Source organism: Phyllostomus hastatus, unplaced genomic scaffold (assembly GCF_019186645.2).
Source record: "Phyllostomus hastatus isolate PE091 unplaced genomic scaffold, TTU_PhHast_1.1 phas_contig_209, whole genome shotgun sequence".
Lineage (NCBI taxonomy): Eukaryota > Metazoa > Chordata > Mammalia > Chiroptera > Phyllostomidae > Phyllostomus > Phyllostomus hastatus.
In genome coordinates this window covers 3,499,781-3,526,256 of record NW_025333735.1, presented here as the reverse complement: position 1 = coordinate 3,526,256, position 26,476 = coordinate 3,499,781, and the positions used below count along the sequence as shown (strand labels likewise).

Below are 26,476 nucleotides of genomic sequence, written 5' to 3'. Positions count from 1 at the left end.
ATCATATTATTTTTTAAAAAAGATTGTAAGAGCAATAGTCAACCGATTTTAAAGAGCAATCTCTTTCATGGGCTTTATTTAAATACTAATTGTTCAAACGCAAGTAGATTTTAGTTTCACATGAGTTTCCTCAATTCCCAGGATCACCAGTAGGTGCTGATAGTGAGTAAAGACGAGTGTGTGGGAGAACGGTGGGAGCCCATCTGTGGGGACAGCTGCTCGTCAGCTCTTACTGCCAGGTGGTCCCACTTGGGAATTATCAAGAGAATCCAGTTAATTGGGAATTTTGTGTGAAATCTCCAAATTTTTAAGTAGCTATTCTACAGCCAAACCAAAACACACAAAAGCACCCACTCGAACCAAACCAAAACACACAACAATCCAAATAAAACAAGGCTGAAGTCTGAGTTTGCCCCACCTGGTTCTATCTCCAATATCTGCTCAAACACAGTTCTGCTTAGGGGGAGGGCACCTTATAGGGTTAGATGAGTTTTTTTTTCAATGTACTTAAGTATAATAACAATTTGTTTCTATAAAATATTGTGTAGTTAAGGCTTCCCTAATAAATACTAGCCCTGCCTTATTCCTTCTTCCTTAATTCATTTTAATGAAGTCAGTTTTTCTGTAATAAAGTCTAGATACTTTAATTATTATAGACTCAGAAAGCAAAAAGACAGCTCTCCAGTTATTTCTTATCAGCCTAGTTAGCACAAAAAATGGTGCCACTCTCTTTCCATGTTCTCTGTTGTTTGCTAGTCCAGTAGATCTGCTCACTGCCACGTGACCTGGAAGTCTGCCTGAACTTCCAGGCAAATAGCAAGAGGAAAGACTCTCCTTTCCTCTATTTTGATGAATAGCTTAAAAAGACAAATAATTTCTTAAAGAAATGATGTAAATAATTTATTTTGTCTTTGTTCTTATCAAAACTATAAGAAAGTGTTAAAAGATTTTATTTTCAAAAGTAGAGCTTCTGTAGAAGCCACAGAGTACTAAATTAACCAATTAATCCACTTCTAGTTTACAATCTTTAGTTCAGTGATGGCAAACCAATGACCTTGGGGCATCTATTTTTGGCAGTTATGTTTATAGAAGAACAATAACCACGCATATGTTTTGCTTGGTGATAACTCAACAGTGCCGACACTACCTGTGGTTAACATACCTATTCCTTCACACTGGCGTATTCCTTGTAGAGCTTCCTCCCGACCCTACAAGCACTTGAGTTTATCTTCTGGGTTCTGTATTGTTTTGAAACGTGAACTATTATCACTGGCAACACCTTCACCCTCTCCCACACAACATGTTTTATTTTTGTGTGCCCCCATGTGCCAGCCTAGGTACGCAGCATGGAACAAAACAGACAAGTACCCTGTCTTCCCGGAGCTTACTTTCCATACTTTCAAAAAACATTGATCTCACAGTTTTTTTGTTTATGAAAAATTGTAGGATGTCCCAACAATGACCTATGGAGCATGGGTGAGGGTAGACCTGGTCGCCTTGAAAATACACCTGCTCCCTCCCATACATATGGCTAATGTTCACAATAAAATTCAACACAGGCATCTCCTCATTCAGAGGTATAATTCTGGAAATGTACTCTCTGTGCACGTTTCTTATAGATAGCTATAAAGTTAGACTTTTAACTGTCTCAACATTATTTTCTAGCCATGATCTTAGGTTTTCTCACTCTGTTGAATTTTGGGGGTTTCCTTTAGTTAATGCTGGAGAGCCCGGAAGACATTTTCTGCTTCAAGTTCTGTCCAAGTAACCCTAACATTATTGCTGGAGGCTGCATAAATGGGCAGGTACGCACGGGTTTTTTCCAGCTAATTATTAATGTAGACAACATTCTGTAATACATTTTGATTGGTAGGTTTTTGAACTTAAGGAGCCAATTGAGCAGAAAGAAGGTGTGCCAGCTGTGTGCCATGCCACCATGCCACCGTGCCGGCAACTGGAAAATAAAGATGTGTTAGGAGGTTGGGGGATGGGAATGTAAAAAAATAAAAATTTTAAAAACCTGCCTGCTGTAAGTAAATAAATAAATATATATTAGATGTGGTGTCAGGGCTGGAGATATTCACAGGGTGACCCAGTCATGATAACTGGAACAAAACCAGGTCATATCTATTTGTATTGCTGAGATAAAAATCACACGTTGGACCAGATTTCATGGAACAACAAAAACCACAAGCATTAATACCTCTTAGTCAGGAGGCCTCTTTTGAAATTTTCCTAGGGGTAGGAGATAGCAGATGGTATGAAATTTAAACAGAAATTCTCTGGAAAACATATATATATTATTGAATTTGTATGTGTAATTTGAAATCATGTTTTCCCTTTGTTATCTAACTTATGTAAAATTTAGATCCTATCCTAAATTGCCTATTTTTCCAATAAAGGAAAACACAACTCTTAAAGCTACTTTGTAATGAAAGTTTAAATTCACTGTGATCCAGGGAATCTGACCATTACAGGGTAGATGGTCTTTCCTGGTGTGCCTGGGAAAACTCACCGTGGTTGAAGTGCAAATGTCTGCAGCACCCATGCCCATTTACCCAAAACCAAATGCATCCAGGAAAACAAACTTTCTCCCAGGGTTTTGCCCAACAACAGCGGGGAGTCATCATGATGACCCAGGGACCAACGTCCAGGCCCAGCCATCCCTGAAATGCCTTTGTCACTCATTATGAAGGTTGTACTACTGTGTTTTAAAGTATTTTAGAAAAGCAAATGATGAAAATAAAAGCACTCACAGTTCTGTGATCCTGACATGTTAATATTTTAGTGTGCTAAAATGAATTTAATCATTAAAAACTAATCTCATTAGTGTTGCATGTTATACTTCATTCTGATTTTCAAAAAATGACCATGACTGTGCAAATTTGGAGTTGGCCATAACATCTGATTAAATAGAAATCATCATTTCTTAGACATTTTGGACAGTTGAGTGTATTTGATTCTGGAGGACAGGCCCTTTGCTCCTGGGTCTAAAACGGTTGTCCCCACAATCATAGCGCATTTCCCCCAACAGAGGGCGAACTCTCCCCAAAGCAGGGGGAATTGCATGCTGTTTACCTTGGATTTTAAAAATTACTGGCACTTTTAATGCAAGCACTAAAATCAAAGTGTTGAAAATACTTTTATATGGAAGAAAACATTTCTTTTACATTGGGTTGGCCAAAAAATCCATATGGTTTTTTCTGTAGAATAAAATACCTATTTTTCATTTTCACCAATAACTTTATTGATTTGGATATTTTGAGTATGTCAGCTATCTCCTACCTATTATAACGTTGATTGTTCTCAGTTAATATCTTGATTTGATTGCTGTCAACTCCAACTGGTCTACCCGATGGTGAAGCATTGTCCAGCGAGAAATCTCCAGCACAAAATTTCACAAACCACTTTTGACATGTTCGATCAGTCACAGCACCTTCTCCATACACTGCACAAATCTTTTTCTGTGTCTCAGTTGCCTTTTTAACCTTTCTTGAAATAGTAAAGCAGCCCTGGCTGGTTTACTGAGTACACTGAGCCCGGAGCTCAGTGGATTGAGCTCCGGCTGCAAACCAAAGTGTCGCAGGTTCGATTCCCAGCCAGGGTACATGCCTGGGTTGCAGGCCATCACCCCCAGCAATGATGTTTCTCTCTCTCTCTCTCTCTCTCTCTCTCCCTTCCCTCTCTAAAAATAAATAAAATCTTTAAAAAAAAAGAAATAGTAAAGCATAAGATGCCAAAAATGTTGCATATTTTCTTCCCTCTTTGATATTAAAATGGCTACACAAAAATTCACCAATTTTGATGAGCTTTTTTAATGCACACTGATATGACAGCTGTCATAATACAATCTAACAAAATTATTTCAAATGAAGTTCAAGACAACTAAATGCTACTAGAGCCATCTTATAGAGAAAAAAACTTAACTTTTTGGCCAACCCAATGTGAGCTTTAAAAGCTCCTGACTTACCTAAGATGTAGGCTGAGTTTGATTATCCCCCAAGGTGATTGATTCATCCAAGTGCATACCAATATGAATAAATTGTTTTAATCTTTAACCCTGAAAATATTTAGTAACATTTATTTCTGTTTCAGATTGTCATGTGGGATATCACTGCACATGCTGATCGCATAGAAAACATTAAAACAGGCGGTAGTAGAAGTAAAAAAGCCACACTCAAGGTTAGCTTTTTACCGTTTTTTTCTCTTTTGCCTTTTTTTCTGTCCAGGAGTTTATCAGAAAGTACACAATAGGGTTGCCAAGTTAAACAAAGACTCAATAGGAAAAAAAGTACTGTTTCCCAAACCTTCACATCTGCTTACGACACTGTTCTAAATCACTTCTTTGTAGGCCCTTGATTAAAAACACCGCAAAACAGGTGGCACCAGCCGTCCCAGGCTGTTAAATTCACTTTGTTGGTATTGTCATTAAATTAAACGAAGGGGCCGAGTGGTGTTCCTGAAGTGATGTAGTTGGAGGAGCACTGGACAGAAGGGCCGTGTACCCAGGCTCTGGGTCGCAGTCCTGTAAGCTCCGACATTTCCCTCACCTCAGCAAACATTAATTTTCTCCTGTATAAAATGAAGGGGGAATAATATACTAGGATTTTTCGAAGCTGTGGATTCTGCCAGGAGGGTTGGGGAAAGCTCCCCGAGCTCCCAGCTCGGTACTTACCCACCATTTGCACCGCTCCACCCCAGCGCTTCAACCTGAATGTCAACTGGTCTCTCAGCAAGAAACCCAGGGCCGCAGACGTCTGTGCACTGAAGGAAATACTCCTTCGGAGGTGGGATCTCACTGATTCCTTAGGCAGTGGGTCAACAATTTTTGAAGGGGAAATGAACATAATCTTATTACCTAAATACACAGTACATAGACACACTAATTTCTGTTTTTCTTTGAATTGGTATTTCTCCAAGTTATTAATTTTCATTGGTATGATGAGACAAGTATGAGTTCATTCATCAGATCTCTGAAGTTAGCACATGACTTTCTTTTAACAATTTTCCAGCCCATGTTTCTCCTTGAACCAGACATGAATAAAGAAGAAATGTATATCAGACACTGTGCCGTCTCCTCAATAGAAAACGGACATAAGAAAGTAATTACAGATATACATTGGCTGCCTGACACATTTGAGGTGAGTCTCAAGGGATTCATAGTCTTCTTCTGCTGGATTGAAAATGTTTGGAACATTTTGTTCAAAGAGAATGTTTCAAATCAACAAGCCATGTACATTTAAATTGTGAAACAGCCAGGAACTAGGCACCAGACAGTGATGTCACTGTTACCAGACCCACATCTGACTTGGAGATGAGAGCAGGGCCAATGTTTCAACTACCGTGGTTTAAAAAGCACTAAAAAATGCAGTTGGTGTCAATGCTGATATAATACAATAGTGCAGAAGATGAGGGTTTAGTATGTAAAAGTAGAGTATAAATATTTTACACCCTTGACAGATTTAAATATTGTAATGTCAGCTATTTGGAGCAGGCAGTTCCAAAGATCTGTGACATGGGAAGATGTCATTTTGCCCAGGCAGTCTCGAACTGAGTGCACCCTGCAGCTGTGGGGGCAAAAACTAGCTGTGCGGTGAGTGAGCCCAGCTGACTGCCCAGCCCCTATGCTGCAGTTTGGCTCTGTGGTTCTCAGCTTGACTCACAAAGTCATTTTTGTGAACTTGGAAACTGGTAAGATCCCCAATGTTTCACTCAATGGCACTAAAGGTCTACTATGTACTCTGAAGAACTAACAAGTGAAAATATAAAAGTATATCTGAAAAATGAGAGCTATGAAAGATGATTAGCCCTTTAAGGTATTCAAATGGGGTATGCAAAGCAAATAGGCCAGATATAGTTTCTGTTAAAAATAAAAGTTTAACATATAGTAATGGAATTTACAACCCAAGGGAGGAACTCCATTTTAACTCACACCATACACATATTAATTCAGGTGACTATAAAGTTAAATAAAAATAACAAATTACAGGAAAATTACAACACATCAGAATAAGATATCATATTTCTGTTATGGAGATAGTTTCCTAAACTAATTTATGTTGAAAGAAATTGAAAGTATACATGTAAATTTCTCAATTAAACAATAAAGAGCAAATAAAATGAAGAAAAATATTTGCTCCAAATACGGTAAATACAAAATCTCCAGTAAATAAGCAAAAGACATATACTGACTGGAAAACAATTAGTTTATAAACATGAAAGTCATTTAGCCTTTCTAACACCAAAGAAATTAATAATAGAGCAACAATAATTTGGACCTTTTACATTTTTTATTAAAAATTTTAAATAATAACCTGTATTAGATACGAGATGGTGCAACCATAAATTCTAACCATTGTTGGTTCCAACATAAAACTTTTAGAATACCATTAATCAATGTGCTTCTTAGGGCCTCCAAATGTTCAAACTTTTGACCAGTAATTTATACTTTGGGAATTCATACAAAGAAATAATGAAATTCCTGTCTCAAGATACAAAATTATATGGACACCCTGACAGATCATGTTGAAGTATATCCATAAAAGAAGAATGGGAAAAAACATAAGGTAGAATTATATTTTATTTTAAAACCTATTTTCCAAACCTATATAATATGCTTTTTTAAATAATCTAAACATAAAACCCCAATGCAAGCATATGTCTGGAGTCTCACACTTTCTACACTAGAGAAGCTCATTAGAAGAGGCAATGTGGTTTCTAGACTGTTTATTGGGTGCAAGTGGAGATTGCCGAGCCTGAAGCAAATCAGGCCACAGTGGTGTCAGCCAGGTTTCCAAGATCCGAGCCCCTGGGATGCCAACAGGCCTTGCCAGAACCTGTGGTCTTCTTCCTGTCCCCAACTTCACTGTTGATTTGCTGCCGGAACCCCTGTCTCTGCTGTTCTGCTCATCAGTCCTACCACGAGGGGAAGGCATGTTTTCCTTTGGTTCGAGAGTGGCACCTGCACAGGTTGCCCCAAAACCTGTTACCTCATTTGGGAGCTAGCTGGTTGGGATTTTGGACCTTCCAGGACCCCAAGGACTACTGATCCGCCTTGGAATTCTGTGAGTGCTAGCAGAGCTGTGCCACTGGTTACTCAGAAAATGTAGGTACCTCGACATTCACTGCATGCTGCTGGTGTCTGATCTAACAACAAGTCTCATTGACTTTACCTGTTTACCAGTCTCATAAAAGCTCCTGTTTGGGCTCCACAAACAATAGTAAAAATCAGAAAGAGCTACATTTCTAATAATAATGGGTAATGAAATTTATGATACATCATCTATAGATTATAAAACCATTAGAATGACTTATGAGTACACAGGTAAATTTTTCAAATTATAATCTCAGGATTGAAATTTATATGCATACTAATTAAAACTACATAAAAATGCATCTGTGAAAAGAGACTAGAAAATATATGGCAGAATTGTATTTGATTTTAAAACCTTATATTTCCCAAGTTTCTCTGATAGTGTTATGCCCTTTTAATAAAAATTTAAAACAACAAAAAAAGAAAAATTAAAAATATAAAAAAGCTGTGAGAAGCCCTAGCCGGCATGGCTCAGTTGGTTGGAGCATCATCCCAGAACCGAAGGGTTGCCGGTCAATTCCCAGCTGGGGCACATGCCCGGGTTGTGGGGTGATCCCCGGCTGGGGCACGCGCAGGAGGCCCACTGATCAGTGTTTCTCTCACATTGATGGTTTTCTCTCTCTCTCCCCCTTACCCTCTCTTGAGTGAGAATAAAATAAAACCTTTTTAAAAACTATGAGAAGAAAATCATTACTGTTCTAGGTTCACAGAACTTAATTCTTGCTTTTTTTTTAATAGATTAACAGAATGGGTTCCGTCTTCGAGAATCGAAGTGGGATATGCTGTCAGCTTGTCACCTGTTCGGCAGACTGGTAAGTCTTATCTTAAACATCACTGAATCTGTTTTCATGCAACACGTTCTTCTTTTCTTAGACGTTTCGAAGAGCATTGTCTTCCTCTCCTCCTTAAATAATCTTTATTGTGGTCATTAAACCTTGTATAACTAAATGAAAGAATGTTATAGATTGTTGCTTGTTAAAAAATATATTTATAGATATGAAATATGTTGTAAAGAGAATTAACTAGATTTCATGATTCATACTGTTATATAGCATTATCCACAGGCATTCTGCTTCTTCAAATTCTCTTGTAAGTTTGCAGTTTGTATTGTTTACATTCATTTTTGTCTCACAATTATGAAGAGTATAACATTTAATTTGAAAAGCTTTTATAAAGTAAGAGTTTTAGATTTTTATTGCATATTTATAAAAAGTGTTTTATAAATAATTTTGTAACTATGTTGAAGAATGTTTATTTTAAAAATTACATTTCCCAATTTATAGAATTCAAAATCATAATGAAATAGGAAATATAAAGAATAATAGTATTATCTAGCATCCAAATGCTGGTACAATTTTACCATTCCAAATAGCTTGGACCCCAATAGAAGCAATGATGCCTCAAGCTATAGGCTCTTCAGAAGTGTGTGGAGTGGCAGGCAGAGTCATCAGTAACATCAGCTTGGAAGAGGGGTGGAAGAGACAAGATTAACCCTGTGGGCATGCATTGGGTAAGGTTCTGTGACTGCAGGCAGTAGAAACTGACAATGGCTAACTTAAGGGGACAGAATAAATTTGCTGGAAATACATTAATTGGAAGTGTATGCCAAAACTCTACTAGGTGCTTTAATAGGTTAACTCTTTTATACTTGCAGTGACCCTGAAAAATACTTATAAAGGAAATAAGACTCAGAAGGTAAAGTTCACTATATATACTGAGTTATATATGTGCTTAAATCCTATATCATAGCTAGTAAGTAATGATGTTACTGAATAAAAGGAAGAGCTAACTCGGGTCTCAGAAAGGGCCCCAGGCATTTGGGTAGCGGGAGTAAATGGCCAACCCCTTCATTATGAATGAATCAGTCCGGCCCCGTGTCACTGGGGAATCTAGCTGACTTCCCTTACATTATGAACTCACCCCTTTGGCCAGGGAAGGAATGGCAGAGCACTTGGAAGGACAGTTTCAATTTGACTGCATCCAATAGGAAAGAGGCAGTTCCCTCCAAACAATTAGAAGGCTTTTGCCAAAAAATAGGTGAGGAGAGGGCGATTATTCCCCAGACAAAAGCAACACATGACATGTATAGGGCCATATGGAATATTGTGCATCAATTATAATTATATTATTATTTCATGGAGAAATGCTTGTGGTATAATGTTGATTGTAAACCACAAAGGCAGAGCTATACTGTTCTTCAGCAGCTTTGGAAAACATTTAGAAACACTGAGCAGACTAAAAATATTACATGTTCTATATTGGACATACAGATCCTTGATTATTATTTATAATGATGTCCCTTGAATTTAGAAATATCCTAAGAATAGTTCCTTGAAAAGTTGTTAAAATAAAAAAAAATTTATGCATTTAAAAAAGCTAACTTTTAGTTACTAAGATAAATGTTCCAGTAATTAAGAATGTGTGACTAATTTATACAGAAGTTCAACTGAAATTTTATGTATTTAACATAACAATTTCACAAATAATGTAAATTAATGATATAAATGCAATTCAAGAAGAGCTATATAATTTTGAAACAGTTTTAAATGAACTATAATTATATTTTTAAATAAATCTTATTTCATCATTTGTGGTACTCTCCCCAAAATTTATGTTTTTTTACAACACAAAATGATTACTATTTTCAATATTTTTATTTTAATAATTTCTTCATTTAAAATTTAATAATTTTATCAAAATTAACTCAAATAATTTTAATTTAACTGTTCATTATTAAGATGAATAAAGTATTAGTATTAATTAAATAATTTACATAAATGAATACAAGTCTTGTTTCTCTTTAGTTACCATCCATTTAGCTAAATGCATATAGATATAAGTCATAATAACATCTTAAGTCTATTGAATCAGGTTACTCATAACCTCAGTAATAGAAATTATGAAGCTAATATGGCATACTTTTTGTGGTTTTCATCATATGTTTTTACATAATTAATATAAATACCCTTTATACTACAGTACTGTACAAGTTTCACTATAAATTTTTACCAAGTTTATCACACTAAAAACATTATATATGTGCAGAACTTCATAAAGAATTCTCACACACATTGTATCATCTGATTTTCATAATCAACCTGTGAGGAAGGAGAAACAAGAAATGACATTTATTGGACATCAACTATGTAAAAAGCATATTAAATCCAACTCCGTCTGTATATGTGATGTTTTCACTATGTGTATATGAATAGGGAGTGACTGCTAACCTGTACAGGGTTTCTTTTAGAGGTGATAAAAATCTAAAATTGCCCTGACTGGTGTGGCTCCATGGGTTGAGTGCTGACCTGAAAACCAAAGGGTTGCTGGTTCAATTCCCAGTCAGGGCACATGCCTGGGTTGCAGGCCAGACCCCCAGTAGGGGGCACGTGAGGGACAACCACGTACTGATGTTTCTCTTCCTCTCTTTCTCCTTCCCTTCCCCTCTCTCTAAAAATAAATAAATAAAATCTTTTTAAAAAACTTCTAAAACTGCTGTGGCAATAGTTGTACAACTCTGTCAATATATTAAAAACCATTGAATTGTGCATTTTAAATGGATAAATTCGGGGGTATATGAGTTATATTTCAAAAAAGCTGTTATGTTAAAAAAAAGACCTTGTCAATCTCCCAACTCAATTCTCATATTTGATAATATAGTCTCAGGACCAGCAAAATTATTAAGTAACTCTATGAACTGCATAATTCTCTAAAATATTAAGAATTCATTTCATAAAAATCCTCCTTCCAGAGATATTAAAATATAGCCATGACCACATTGCTAATATGTAGCAGCAACAATCGTAGTCTGGAGGTTACACCTCTTATTTGTCTTTATTTTTAAAAATGTAAACTTTTTTTTAAAGCACAGTATGTTTTTGGGATATCAGACCACTGAAAACCATGACCCCTCAACCAACAGACAAAAAGAAGGAAGAAACTATTGAAATTCCTTCTGATATACCATCTACGTTTTTGCATCTAGATCTCTCCTGGAAACCCCTCGCTAAGGTAAGTAACATAGGATTTATTCTATATTCTTTATAATTTATATGCATAGGCATACATACATACACTCTAGAAGTAGAGCAGCTCGGATTCACATAGGACTTTATAATTCATGTATTCACACACTCAGTAAATCCATTGATTCGGTTATTATGATGCCTGCCTTCATCAAACCAAAACCCACAATCATCGTGACTTGAAATTTATATTTGTTCATGTGTAAGCAAGCCACAACTTACAAATGGCTTGCATAATAATTAATCAATTGCATATTGGTTGCTTTTGAGTGGGTATACTTTCAGGTTAGCCCTGAAAAGCTACTTTTACCTCTATTGTAGCCCAAATTCTGGATATTTTGCACATCAATAGTAGGAAAAGAGTATTGTAATACCTATGATCAAATAAAAATGAAAAGTAATTGAACAAGAAATTATTTGTACTTATCTTGAATGGCAGAGCTCTAAGAAAAAGAATTTTAATTTAAGGAAGATAAGGTTGTAGTGTGGTGAGTGTGCAAAGTACGAATGAGCTGCTGACATCGATGTCTGGCTGTCTGAAACATCTAACTCCAAAGTTAATACTTTTTTAAAATTGGATTTATAAGTATCACTAGAATTGAATTATTTTGTATTTGTTCCCAATAGAAGAGAAGTAACTAGGATTAGAAATTAGAAAGAGAGGATAAGAAATTTTCAGGGCTAGGATTCCATGAGCTGTAAATAGTTTTGAAAGAAACGAACAAGCAAAACCTCACCTGAGAATAAATGTATAGCATATGGACAAACATCCTGACTGAGGATGGCTGGCAGGGAGCCCAGAGGGGAAAGTGTAGAGTGGGACCATTTTCCATTCTGGTGCAGACCCAGGGCCACTTCTGGAACTCAAGGGCACACGTGTCTCCCCACGGGACTCAGCAGTGCTGGGCAGAGGCAAGGTTCCTGAACATCTTTCTGGAGCTTCCTTTAACTGAACGACTTAGGGAACAGAAGAATGAGCCATTGTTTTATATTAAAAGCAATAAGGACATGTTAGGAAATAGAATACAAAGCATTTTCAGAAATTATATAACACATAAGACTTTGGGATTAGGAAATGAGCCCCCACAGAAGTCCCTTTCAGCAGCATGGTTTCAGAAATGGTGTAGGTGCTTTCCCCAGGGAAAGGCAACTAGAACTTAGAGGGAGAGTGGGAAAGGAAAAAAGAGGGGGAGATGGAAGACAGCAATCTGGGGGCAGAAGGTAAAAGCAAGAATAACTGAAGGTTATATGGAAATCATCTTTCTTGTGTGTTCTCCCAAAAGCTGAAACTATCTAAAGGTGAAACAACTTTAGACCACTGCCCAACCAAAATAAGCCTGGGTGAGGAGCGTCTCCTTTACAAAACACAAGGTAACTGCCTGGGGTTATTAAAAAGGTATTTGATAGTCTGAGTGTTAATAGCTTTTTATGTCTAAAGTTACTTGCTAGGATAGTCTAATTTGTAAAAAGAGTACACAAAGTGAAACTCCACGCTGTGGAACTTTACAATGGCTATCATAGCCACAGCCAACACATTAAAACTGCATTTACACACGAAAAGATTTGAAACTATTCACTTCAATCCGGTTTCACATTATTGAGCTCATTCGTGTATTTGTGAAAGCTTAATACATTAAACAAAATTAATGAAGCCCACTTAATAAATAGGTGTATGTTCTAAGTATAATTCTGTAGAATGGGACATTTCTCAAATCTAGCAGAGTAACTTGTGAAGTACTAAAAAACAAAATTACCTTTCTCAATCTGAATATAACAGAAGAATTAATATTTTTACAGCACCATGACAAAACTGATAAAGAATAATAATTAACTTTTAAATCCATTTCAACCATACATCTTTGTTGCAGCAATTGAAAGGGGCACTGTAAACTGTCAAAACTACTAAAAAAAGTGTGTTTGACATCGCTGAGAATAATGCATAGTAAAAACGTACAAGAGTCACTAGCAACTAAAGGATTTTTCAAATATTTGCCTCATCAAAATGATTTCCATTTATAAATTTTTCAACCTTCTGTTAAATGATGGGACATCTAAGAAAAATCTATTCCATATCTAAAATGCACCTTGGGTAAAACTTGCTTTGAAGGCATGTGTTTTGTATAAGCCAAGAACTCATGCTAAAAATAAACAAAAATAAAAACAAACACAATGGCCTTCTGCCCTGGATGGTGTGGCCCATTTGGCTGAGTGTCAGCCTGTGAACCAAAAGGTCTCAGGTTCCACTGGGGTTTGGGATTGGTGGTGGGGGGGCATGAATAAAAGGCAGCCAGAGTTCTCTGCCTCTCTTTCTCCCTCCCTTTCCCTCTTTCTAAAATCAATAAGGATGTCCTCCCCTCCTGAGGATTAAACACACACACACACACACACACACACACACACACACACACACCTAAAGACTTGGAGGCTTGAAGAGAGATTCGTCCACAGTCAATATAATGGAAAACTCTGAGACTTACATGCTTTTTAACATCAACTTGAAGACTATATTAAAAAGCAGAAAACCAGAGGATTACAACCAGAGTTTTGCTTTAGAAAGGTGACAGAAGAATGTGCGTACAGATAAAAGGGACCACACTGCCCCACACCTGTCATGCTGTAGCAGAGAGGTTCCCTCAGACACTTCCCAAGTTTCCTGATTCTTACAAAAGGCTGAGAACAGTGGACAGTGGTCAGAAAAATCACGGCCCTTTCTTCAAACTCCGTGGCGTCTAAGCCCACCTATGCAAGGAGACGCCGCTGGCCCCTCTGCAGCCCAGCGCAGAGAGGATGCCAGCCACCGGGCAGAGTGCCGCCCTGCAGCTGTCAGGCGGGAGTTGGTTACCGAGGCGCGAGGAGAAGGTACCGGCAGCAGGATGCGGAGAGGAGCACCTGGCAGTGTGGCAGCAGAAGCATCATGCAGATGGAGGGTCCTACAAAGAGAATGAGAGAGAGGCGCAGGTGGAGCCAGGGAGCGCAGAAAAGCCAGGACATGGGAAGAAGAGCCACAGACAGCAGGACACCACCAAGGAAGGACGGAGGTCCAGCAGAGAAGCAGCCACTTCGGAAAGACAGCACGCAGAAGAGGGGCCTGCGGGATGAAGCTGTCCTCAGCAATTGCTGCTGATGCTAAATCAGTAACACTATTGTTCTGATATTAAATGATTTGTGTCCGTTGGAAAGGCTGGAATAAATTAGAATAAAGCCCTCAAGAAAACAAATTTAGATTCCCAACTCAGACTCTGTTAAAATAGAAAACCTAGATGGTTTAAAGATGTAAATGTAAAAACTAAAATATAAAATACTAGAGGAAAATTGTTTTTAATCTCGGAGTATGAATGACCTTCCCAAATAATACACATTAGCCAAGGGCCGTAAAAGAAGAAAAAATAATACATATAATTACAGAAACATTTAAAATCTGTAGGGGAAAATTGGAATCACTATTCAAAGCAGTATTAAAAATTGAGCATATTTTTTTATCTATTTCGGATTTTTTCATTCCAGGGGAACTCTAGGTGAGTTTCTTCCACCCAACCCCTCCCCTCTATATTCAATTATTGGCTACAATTTATTGAATTCCAGCCAAGGGTCAGACACGTGCTAATACTGCACATGCTTTCATTCACTTAGCAGATATTTACAAAGTGCTAGGCCCTGAGGGTACCACAGTGAGTAAAACAGACAGATGCTAATGGTCCCAAAGTCCTGCAAGCTGGGAATTTCCATTACCATCTCACAATTCAGGAAACCCAGACCAAGAGAGGTGAATGCAACTCATAAAAAGCATTAAATGCCCCAGTCTTACTTTTTAACCTCATTAAAAGAGTTGGTTAGGAGGATGTTTATTGCTTTTATACAGTTTACAGTAATGATATCACTGTATGTTTTAAAGGGTGTTTTTTTTTCCTTTTTCACTTTTATTGAAATGTAGTTGACATACAATGAAATGCACATGTGAAAACATTCAATTTAATATGTATTGACATAGTAAAAACCTGTGAAACCATCACTATAACCAAGGTAACGAACATACTCATCACCCCCAAAAGTTAACATCTAGAGGAATTCCCCTGGTAGTCCCTCCAGCACCTCCCCCACCTCCGCCCTCAGTCCACCACTGATTTATTTTCTATTGCTATGTGTCAGTTTATATGTTCTACAAGTTTATGTAAATTGTATGATATATACTCCTTTTTGGTCTGGCTTCTTTCAATCAGCTTAATTATTTTGGGATTCATCCATATTGTTGTGTGTACGAATGAATACTTTATTCTTTTTTATTGTAAAATAGTATTTAATTGTATAAATATACCACAGATGTTTACCCATTCACCTCTTGATGGGCATTTGGATTGTTTTCAGCTTAAGACTATTAGAAGAAGAGTTTCCGTGAACATTCATATCCAGGTCTTTGTTTGGACATATGCTTTCAATTGTCGGGTAAATACTTAGGAATGGAACAATTAGACTGTGGGCAAGTGTATGTTTCACTTTTTCAGAAACTGCCAAAGTGTTTTCCAAAGTGGTTGTACCATTTCACACTCCCCCCAGCAGTGCATGAGGGTTCCAGTTTGTCCACATCCTCACCAACAGTTAGTATGGCTAGCCCTTTTAATTTAATCATTCTAAAAGATGAGCATTGATGTCTCATTTGCATTTACCTATTGACTAACGGTGTTGAGCATTGCATTATTAGATATGTAAATGTTTAGGATTATTACATCCTCTTGATGAATTGGTAATATCCTTTACCCAGAAATCTACTTCGTCTAATATTATGGTAGCCATCCAGCTTTCTTTCGGTTAATGTTAGCACAGTATACCCTTTGTATCCTTTGACTTTTTACCTGTTTGTGTCACATTTGACATGCATTTCTGGTAGGTCTAGCTTTTTAAAAAATCCAATTTGGTAATCTTTGTCTTTTCGTGGGAACATTTGGAACATTATAACATTTAGATTTAATGTGACTATTGATGTGATTAGGTTTGAAAATACCATCCTTTTTTCTACCATCTCTTAGGGATTAAGGTCCTTTGTGATCTAATGTCCAATTTTAAAAAAATTTTAGTTTTATGTATTTTGCCTGTTTTTTGTTGTTTCACATGAGAGAGCTTAAGTCCAGCACTAATTGCTCCATCTTGGCCACAGCAGAAGGTTCTCTAATGTGTGTTTTTGAAATGTCTTTGAGATATGACTTTTTTAAAGCAAATGTATCTAAACTTCAATATCTTCAACGTGAGTGTAATTTCTGTTGATCCTTTATTTCTTTACCAGTATTATTAGACTCCTAGGCAATGTCTTGCTGTAGACTGCCTAAATATGGTACCATTTCCAAAGACAGAGGCCTGTTTTGCCTTTTAAAGAACATTACGTTTTATGTTGGCATAGGGACTGCTAACACTATGGAATAGACACATAATGCTAAATGTGACCAGAAAATTAAGATGGAAATATTGTGATCCTTTAGTTTTTAAAAGAATAATGTTTATATTGTTATCTCCTTATTTATATGTGTGTTTATTATTCAAAACATTCATTAAATTTCTACAGAGTGCCAGGCCCTGAGGATACAGCTGTGAAAAAGGCCAGTCCCTCCTGCCCTGGGTTTGCATTCTGTTGAGATAGACACTGAAATAACTGACAAGCACACATCCACCTCCACTTAAGGAAGTGCCTGTTTAAACTGAAGAACCTTGAAGCATGTCCCAAATGGTATCAGATGGGAATATTCCTCATCAAATGAATGTTCTCTTTCCAGTCAGTCATTTGGGGTTTTCTTAAAGAAAGGCATATTTGGCTAATTCAGTTCATAAAGAGAATGGACACGTTTTTAGATTCTCATCTGAGACTCTAATTGGCCATGTCCCCTTATGTATGTCCTGAAATCCACGTTACAGACAATTCCACAGGTCCGGACAGAATGACATTTCACTTGGCAATGCTGTGGACCTTGCTGACTCTTGCCTCTGATCTCTAGTGGCTGTTGCTACAGCCATGTCCTACCTCTTATGTAGAGGGCCAGCTGTCAGGACTTACTTGAAATCTAACTATGGTCTTTCGGGTCTCCTTCACACACACTGACAGCTGTCCACCTCCTCTGGCCTGACTTGGGCCTGCTGACTAAAAAACACTCACATGCCTCTTTACCACATTTTGCTTTTTGACCTGGTAGTGGTTCCTCAACTGTCAATCACAAATCCAGGCTGTTCTGAAGGCCTCACTCATCTCAGTGTCAGCATCTGGTTCTCTGTCGCCATCTAGTGGCCACAGGCCACTCACCCTTTGCCTGCCATGTTAGGTTGTAATAGTGCCCTTCCAAGCAGCTTGAAAGAAATCCAGCATTTATTCCAAAGAGGAAAACTTTGCTGTAAATGGCTTTGGAATTCCCCATTTGGGATTACCTTTGGAGCCTGTGTTATGTTCTTCTAAGCAATGTGGCATAATGGTTAAGGGTGTGGAGTCTGGAGTCCATGGTTTGGGTTTAAATCCCAAAACCACAATTTATTGTTTGACCAGGTTAAATTACTTTACCACTGTGTGCCTAACTTTTTTTTTAACCTGTTTGCCCAGAGACAAAAGAAAATAGGAGGGGGCAGGACAGGGTAAATAATAGAGATAAGTACCTCACAGAGTACTGTGAAGATAAAATCAGCTGTTATGTGTACAACTTGAACAACAGCACATGACCATCTCACAATAAATGTTAGTCACCAGGTGTGACATCTTGGCCAAGTTGCTTAACCCCTCTGAGCCTCAGTTGACTCTTCCTGAAGGCAGATTAATGTTTAACCACCTCGAGTCATTGTGAGAATTGAATGCAATTGTTCATAAGCACACAGTTTAGTGCCTGGCATGTGGTAAGCTTTCAATAAATGTTCACTGCTATTATCACTACTCTCCTCAGGGGTGGAAAATCCATGAGGATGACGGTGAATTTAATAAACACCCAAGTTACTTCCGTCAAGTCTGAGTAAACACGTTGATGATAACATTTTCCTTTCGCCACCTGCTCTTTGACTGTACCACATTAAATACTACCCACTAAGCCCCTTCTCTTGCTTTTGTGATTTTTTCTGTTACTCCTTTAGTTTCTCTTCTCAGCCTTCTTCCCTGGTCCCATTTCTACCTTGCTGCCCTCATCATGGAATTATACCTCAGATTCCAACTTCCGCTGTGTGCTTTCATCATTACACTCTCCCCCCAGTGATGTGTACCCCTTTATCTATGCCAAGGATTCTCCCCCTCCTTTTTCTCCTTCTGCAGAGCAGAACTGGAGTCACCTAGACTCTCTCCTCAGGCCCAGATGTCCAGTCCTTTGCCCAGAACAATTAAGTTGTCAGTCACAGTGCGTCTCACACATGCCTCTTCCTTTGCATTACCAGTAGTGACCCCTGGATCAGGCTTTTGTCTTCCTTTGTTACGCCAGAGGGCTCCAAATGTTTCCATTTTGCACCCCTTCCAGAAACCTTTTTGAGCACATATTCCCAATGAACATGTGTTTATTTATAAACTATGTACATGTCCTACTTTACTAGTAGATATTTTCTCTTCCAATTTGTATGCTGGCTTTATTAGGTTTGGTCTCTAACCCTCTTACAGCTTGTTTTACTTTAAACATGGCTTACTTTTTTAAATTTTATTCTAAAATTTTTTTCAGCTAGTTTACATTCAATATTATTTTATATTAGTTTCAGGTGTACTGCATAGTGGTTAGACAGTCACATACTTTACAAAGTGTTCTCCCTGGTATTTCCAGTACCTAAGTGGTACCACACATAGTTATTATAATATTACTGATCATATTCCCTACACTGTACTTTCTTTCTCCATGACTATTTTGCAACTACCAATCTGTACTTCTCAATCCCTCCACCTTTTCACCCAGTGCCTCCCACTGTCCCCCTGGTGACCATCAGTCTGCATTCTCTGTGTGTACCTATGAGTCTGTTTGGTTTGCTTGTTTATATCATTCTTTAGGTTCCACGTGTAAGTGAGAACCTACTAATCTATTTATGTATATTGTTTCAGAAGAGAAAGACATTGAGAGTGAAATGAGAATTTAAAATAAATAAGTTAATGACTCTAACTGTATATTAAATGGGTACAAAGTATCTTTTTGCTCTTGCTAAATGTATTAAGAGTATCTTTTCATAAGAACAATGTGTTTGAATGTGCCTAGTTATTTCTGAAATGCTGATGGACACTTTGTAACCCAGTTATCTAAAGATGTGATCCATGGTTGGCTTAACTTGGATACTTGTTTTTAATGTCTTGTCTAATAGGGAAAACAAACCCCCTCAAAACATGCTGATCCCAAACAATGGAAGTGTTGGTTGACTGCACCTACTAAGTCATGATAATTATTTTTTATGCTAAAGATTTTCTGAAATGCAATAATATATTTTTAGTGGAGCTGAAGTTTTCTTCTTCTATTTTAGTTTTCATTTGTATGTTTGTTTGGTTGATTTTGTGTTTGTGTTTTGTTTCCCCGGGGGCGATATAACCTGGGGGGTATATTGAGAAGATGTGGTGAGGAGGGTTTTGGGAGCATTGTTTCTCTACCATCTTTCCCTGAAATTGAATATCATATTTCTTAAAAACTAGTAAGTGACCTGAAGCAATGTCTAAGATACATCATTAAGAGAATAGAAAAGTGAGCTATAACACTAAAATACCCAGTTTAAACACATACACACATACACAGAGGCAACTACAGAAAAATATACCAATATTTTCATAGCAGTAACCTCTGCAAGATATAATAATGGATGAGTTCCATAATTTCCCTCATGCTTTTCTCTTTTCAGTAAATCATATTGATCAATTTTAGATCATAAAAATTTTTGTTTTAAAACAAAATGACATGAGACACTTTGGAAAAGAAACAGGCCACACTTGAATCTCATCCCCCAGATCAGCTGTGCTTTTCTGCTGACAGGCGTAGTTACAGCTGCAACACAGTGGGGCCCCTGATGTTCATAAGCAATAGATCTGGGCTAACCGGAAAACAAGTAATATTCTACCTGCTGTGCTTGTGACAAGCAAGTGATACATTTTAAGTGAATTTATTTTTTAGAAGTTAAAGAATTTTTTCCATATAAAAGGGTAATCTCGAATTGTTTGAAAATTTTCCAAGGACTTCCGGCCAAGATGGTGGCACAGGTAGACACACTGTGCCTCCTCACACAACCAAAATAAGGACAACAACAATTTAGAAACAAAAACCAACCAGTACTGACAGAAAATTGAACTGTATGGAAATCGGACAACCAAGGAGTTAAAGTAGACACATTCATCCAGACTGGTAGGAAGGGTGGAATCGGGTGGCCGGGGCAGAGAGAGCTTGCTGGCAAGGCTGCAGCTGGCAGACCCAGCGAGGTGGTGGATTGTGGAGGGGCGCAGCGCACAAGGCGGCTGGCAGACCAAGTGGTTCCACATTCAAGTGCAGATAAACCAGGTGAAGTTGGGGAACAAGACAGACCACACAACCCAGAGTCCCAGCTCAGGGAAATAAACCCTCAAAACACCCATTGAAAACACCTGTGGGGATTGAGGCACCAGGAGAGACTCCCAGCCTCACAGGAGAGTTCCTGGGAGAGACCCACAGGGTCCTGGAACATACACAAGCCCACCCACCTGGGAATCAGCACCAAAAGAGCCCAGTTTGCTTGGGGGAAGCAGGGGAAGTGACTTAAATCCAGCAGAGAGCGGAGCAAGCACCATTTTTCTGTCTTGGACCCCTTCTGCAAATACAGAGTCACAACCCAGCGATGTGAGTTGCTACATCCTGGTGAACACCTAAGGCTCAGCCCCTCACTATATAACAAGTATGTCAAGACAAAAAAATGGCCCAAATGAAAGAACAGATCAAAGCTCCCCCAAAAATACAACTAAGCGATGAAGAGATAGCCAACCCATCAGATGCATACTTCAAAACACTGGTAATCTGGGTGCTCACAGAATTGGTTGAATTTGGTTGTAAATTAGATGAATAAATGAAGGCTATGCTAAGTGACATAAAGGAAAATGTATAGGGAACCAATAGTGACGGGAAGGAAACTGGGACTCACATCAATGGAGTGGACCAGAAGGAAGAAAGAAACATCCAATCAGAAATGAATGAAGAAACAAGAATTCAAAAAAAAAAAATTAGGAGAGGCTTAGGAACCTCCAGGACATCTTTAAACATTCCAACATCCAAATTATAGGGGTACCAGAAGGGGAAGGGGAAGAGCAACAAGTGGAAAAGTTATTTGAACAAATAATAAAGGAGAACTTCCCCATTCTGGCAAAGGAAATGGACTTCCAGGAAGTCCAGGAAGCTTAGAGAGTCCCAAAGAAGTTGGGCCCAAAGAGGAACACACCAAGGCACATCATCATCAAGTTGCCCAAGATTAAAAACAAAGAGAGAATCTTAAAAGTAGCAAGAGGAAAGGAAAGAGTTACCTACAAAGGAGTGCCCATCAGACTGTCAGCTGATTTCTCAAAAGAGACCTTACAGGCAAGAAAGAAGTATTCCAAGTCATGAAAGGCAAGGACCTACATCCAAGATTGCTCTATCCAGCAAAGCTATCATTTAGAATGGAAGGGCAGATAAAGTGCTTCCCAGATAAGGTCAAGTGAAAGGGGTTCATCATCACCAAGCCCTTATTATATGAAGTGTTAAAGGGACTTATCTAAGAAAAAGAAGATAAAAATCATGTACAGTAAAATGACAGCAAACTCACAATTATTAACAACCACACCTAAAACAAAAACAAAAACAAACTAAGCAAACAACTAGAACAGGAACAGAACCACAGAAATGGAGATTACATGGAGGCTTATCAACAAGGGAGTGGGAGGAAGAGAGATGGGGAAAAAGGTACAGAGAATAAGTAGCATAGATTGTAGGTTGAAAATAGACAGGGGGGGAGTAAGAATAGTATGGGAAATGTAGAAGCTAAAGAACTTACAAGTATGACACATGGACATGAACTAAAGGGGGGAATGCAGGTGGGAGGGGGTGTGCAGGGTAGAGGTGAGTGAAGAGGGAAAATGGTACAACTGTGATAACATAATAAAATATATTTTAAAGAATTTCTATGTGGCACCAACTGAATAAAAATGACACAAGTTTCTCATTAGAAAATTGTATTGAGAATATCAAGGGCGAGAGAACCCAGGGGGTGTACTTTGTGTCCAACATTTACTGTAAGTGATTTCAAAATGATGTAAACATATAGAAGTGGTTTCCAAGCTGTGTACCGGGCACATTTCAGAGCTCCCTGCAAGGGAAACAGTGGGGTCTCCCTGTTACCTCCCAGGAAACACTTCAAAGAGCAATGCAGCTTCTATCAGTTTTATATACCGGGCGCCCTACATAAACTTCTACTGCTAAATTAGAAGTCTAAAAATGCTTGGATTGTTGCCTGCCACACTGAGGAGGAAATGGGGCAGTCGTATAAACATAAACTCACTCATTTTAAAAGATCATCCACTATAAATATGTGCTTCTTCCACGCACACTTCTCTGAAAGACAAAGCGTTAGCTGAGAACAAAGCCATGAAGTCGGGAGAAATGAACCCCTACCAGAACCTGGAAAGCGGGCTGGCCAACATTCTCAAGCCAATAGAGGACTTCTGCACAAAGTTCTTTGTGGGCACTGAGGTGAGTGGAATTATAGTTTTTAAATTAATATTTTAGTTGTACTGAAATATATGATGATAACCTCTATTGCACCTTTGCTTTATGAAAACTTATTTATATCATTTTCACATTTTAAAATGCTTATTTGCTCTTAACATTTTTAGCCACAGTGCCTCATAGATTCATGTTTAAAATGTCCCTGGAAAAATTTGTAGAATTAAGCATGATCATTTTTAATAATAATGTATTGATTAACCTGCAAATTTTATCAAGCACCACTACCATGGAAGAAACCATACTAAGTGCTAGAGATTTACTATTTTTTTAGGCTGCCATCATCTACCAAGAAAGATAGTAAAAAACTCACTCAATTTAAGAGGTAAATAACAGCTGGATATAATAACAATAACACCTGCCATTTTTCAGTTGTTACTATTATAACCAAAGTGGGCTCACTTTTATTAGACATTTTCTATACAGCAGTCTGTGCCAGGTATTCTCCAAATTACATCTCATATAGTCTTAATAATCCTGTGAGGGTGATATCACTATTCCCATTTTATAGATGAGGACACAAGGCTCAGAACTTTATTTTATGGCCACGCAGCAGCAGAGATGCCTGGTCATTCATGACTCTGTTTTCCTGAAATAAAGGGTCTTTCTCCCTGGCGATACCACTGTGGGGAAATGCTGTAGTTCAGTCTCACCTATAGCTCAGTCTAACCAAGTGCAATTTGCCTTCACACTTCAGTATTACAAGGGAATTAGTCAGTTCCATCAGCTCTTGGGAATGTACTGCCTGCCAGGCGCTGCACTAGGCCCTGGATCAGAAACGAATGGATAGCATGGTCCCTGCCCTCAGGGTGCTCACTGCCCAGTTAAGGTGTAGACGCATGGACAGCACACCAGCACCAGCCCAGGGGCCAAAGGGCCAGGAAGGAAGAGGCTGGGGAAGGTGCTCTTCGAGCCAACTGGACATTGGAGGCTGCGGAGGCACCTGAAAGGTCAGGGTGAGGGTACACTTTGCAGCAGACACAACAGCCTGGACTGTATTTGGGTTACAAGGGGCTGGGGTTTGTCTACAGACAGTGGGACAGTTTGGTGCAGGAAGCAAAGCTATGCCTAGAATGTTGGGTCGGGGCCTACAAAGGGTCTTTTCTGCCTCATTAAGTAACTTGAATTTCACTGGGTGAGCAATGGAGCACTACTGAACAGAAACATGTTTTATAACATGGGCTTCCCACCAAAGTTTTTAGGTTTTTTAATTCTGAAAAACACATAACAAAATTTACCATCTTAACCACTTTTAAGTGTCCAAGTCAATGGTAATGAACGCATTCCTGTCACAGAGCAGCCACAGGCACTGCTCCTCCCCAGAACTGTTTCGCCATCCAAACAGAGTCTGCGCCCACTAACCCAGCGACTCGCCTTCCAACCCCCATCCCCCCCCGCCCCCGCCCCAGCCCCTGGCAGCCAGCACTCTGCTCCCTGTCTCTCTGAGTTCCACGACGCTGGCACCTCGTGTGAGTGGGATCACATAGTTTTAGTCCCTGTGCTCACGAAAATTTTAAAGCAGGGAAAGACAGCTTTAGAAAGATAAATAACTGCAAAATCTTAAAACAGAAATTAAAACATAATACCCTTTGCTTAAACTCTTCATTGATGACTCAGCGAAACATGAATAAAATCTGAGTACCTCACACTGTGGCCTATAAGATTCTGCATAATTCGGCCCCGCCCTGTGTCTCCATCCCATCTGCACCAGTCTCCCTCAGCCACTCCAGCTGCTCCGATTTGTCCCTCATTCTTCTTACCCACCAGACTCTTTCCTGCTTACCTAGCCCTTGCCCCGCTTGGAATTAACTTCATCCATCATTCATCAGGTATCACTGAGCATTTAATACATGCCCCGCACTGTTTTTGGCCCAGGGAACAGAGCAGTGAATAAAACAGACAAAATTCCCTGCCCTCATGGGCTGGCAAGCCAGTGGAAGGATCTTGCCCAACCCTTGCCATGGCTACTCCTTCTGTTCTAGGACCTGGGCAGCTGGTGCAGGGCTGCAGCAGGAACGCAGAGGGGTCAGACTGGCGAGGCTTTCAGAGGGCCAACCCAGAGACAAAGAGGCCCTGACCAAGGGGGCCGAGAACAGCACCAGAGAGGCTGAGGACATTGGAATTGTCAGAACTGAGTAACCAGATGGAGAAGGAAGTGATGCTTTCCGACTACATGGCTGATGATATAATGAGGACTCAACACTTGTTACAGAACAGAGCCAAGGCGGGTGTACAATATACTATTACTGAAAGGACCCCCCACTAGGTTCACCATTCCTGCTGCCAGAGGAAAGACGTTTCTCAATGCCAGAGATTTGTGAAAAGGAAAGGAAATATTTATTTAAAGCTATACAGACTTAGAGTAGTGACTTAATGTCTTCATTAAAACATTAAAGTTCTTTAGGATACCCACAGATGCACACAGTCCTTCCTTCTCCCTCTGCCTTAATCTGAGTACCGTATCTCAGGAAAAGAAGAAGTCCGTGCTTCGGGCTCCTGGCACCATCCGCTGTGTCGCCGCCACGATCTCCCGTTAATCCAAAGCCGTGTGGCACCTTCTCCTGGCCCACCAGCAAGAGTCCTTTCACCCCCTTTCTTCCAGGCAAAGTCTCTCCTGCTTCCTAAGCCACATGGCAAAAGGGAGCACCCCAAAACCACATGGTCCTCACTCTTGTCAAGGCTGCGGGGTCCCCACTCTGCCAAAGCCATGTGATTATCTCCTCGCATGGCTGCCATGTCTGGGTTTAAATCCCCGTGCCATTCTTCCTCTGCAGCCCCATTTCTGACTCCTACAATCAGTTACACCTGCCAGCATTCCTGTATTTTCCAGGTTTACTGGGCTGCCATCATAAGTCCAGGCAGGTGTGGCCCCATGTCATGGAGCCAATCTTCTCCAAGCTCTCACACAGGCTCTGTAACCAGGGGGAGCTGCCCCCCAGTTACATCTTGGGTGGAAGTCACTCCTCTCCCCCTGGCTTAAAGCATGGCTGCAGCTATTTAACATATCTATGAAATCAGTTAAAGGTTATAGATATGTTAAATGACCATGCCAGAGGTTAGCTGCAAAGCCCATGGCTGTACAAAACAGCATGGTCCTGCCCCATGTGTCCCTTTCCCCAACTCAAACCTGTGGGGGCGAGGGGTGAGGACACCCTATATATTTTCCTAATATTTCCTGGACACCTTGAGTTCTGGACCCCATTCCAAATCCCTATTTGGGGCCCCCCATCTTGGCTGTACCCTGTTACACATTGACTAATTGGCCTGATTCTAACTATTCCTGTTTGACTTGGATTCATTTCAGTGCTCTATGTACCAGCCATGAGTCCCAGGAGACTTTAATAACTCTCTTACAGGACTCTGGGAAGGGCTGGGGCCACACCCATAAAGCTCCTCACAATTCTGGCAAGCAGTGGGTGCTCAATGAATGGTAACGACGACAGGCTAGCCGTGTGCAGCCTGTCTGCACCCTTAGACTGTGCCTGTGAGTGGAGGGTGTGTTTGTCCTCTCACTGACTTTCCAGCACCGAGCACACTCCTTCTTTGTTAAATACATTAACAGGATGAATAAAGCACAGATGGGTGCATGAGTGGGCCCTGGCCCCAGTGAGCTTTTCCTTCACTTTGCATAAATGAAATGTCTTCCCAGCTCCCCTCCCTCACCTACACATCCCAAT

The 26,476-nt window shown here is 39.4% G+C and overlaps 1 protein-coding gene across 1 annotated transcript in view; it reads left to right on the top strand.

The window, feature by feature from the left end:
• DNAI3 (dynein axonemal intermediate chain 3) overlaps nucleotides 1–26,476 on the top strand; it is a 65,248-nt gene that overhangs the window by 24,898 nt on the left and 13,874 nt on the right. The window contains exons 10-16 of the mRNA XM_045835544.1: nucleotides 1,716–1,805; nucleotides 4,096–4,182; nucleotides 5,013–5,141; nucleotides 7,832–7,905; nucleotides 10,957–11,101; nucleotides 12,399–12,486; nucleotides 22,636–22,766. Coding sequence (XP_045691500.1) covers nucleotides 1,716–1,805; nucleotides 4,096–4,182; nucleotides 5,013–5,141; nucleotides 7,832–7,905; nucleotides 10,957–11,101; nucleotides 12,399–12,486; nucleotides 22,636–22,766 — 744 coding nt within the window. The remainder of the gene's footprint in view (nucleotides 1–1,715; nucleotides 1,806–4,095; nucleotides 4,183–5,012; nucleotides 5,142–7,831; nucleotides 7,906–10,956; nucleotides 11,102–12,398; nucleotides 12,487–22,635; nucleotides 22,767–26,476) is intronic.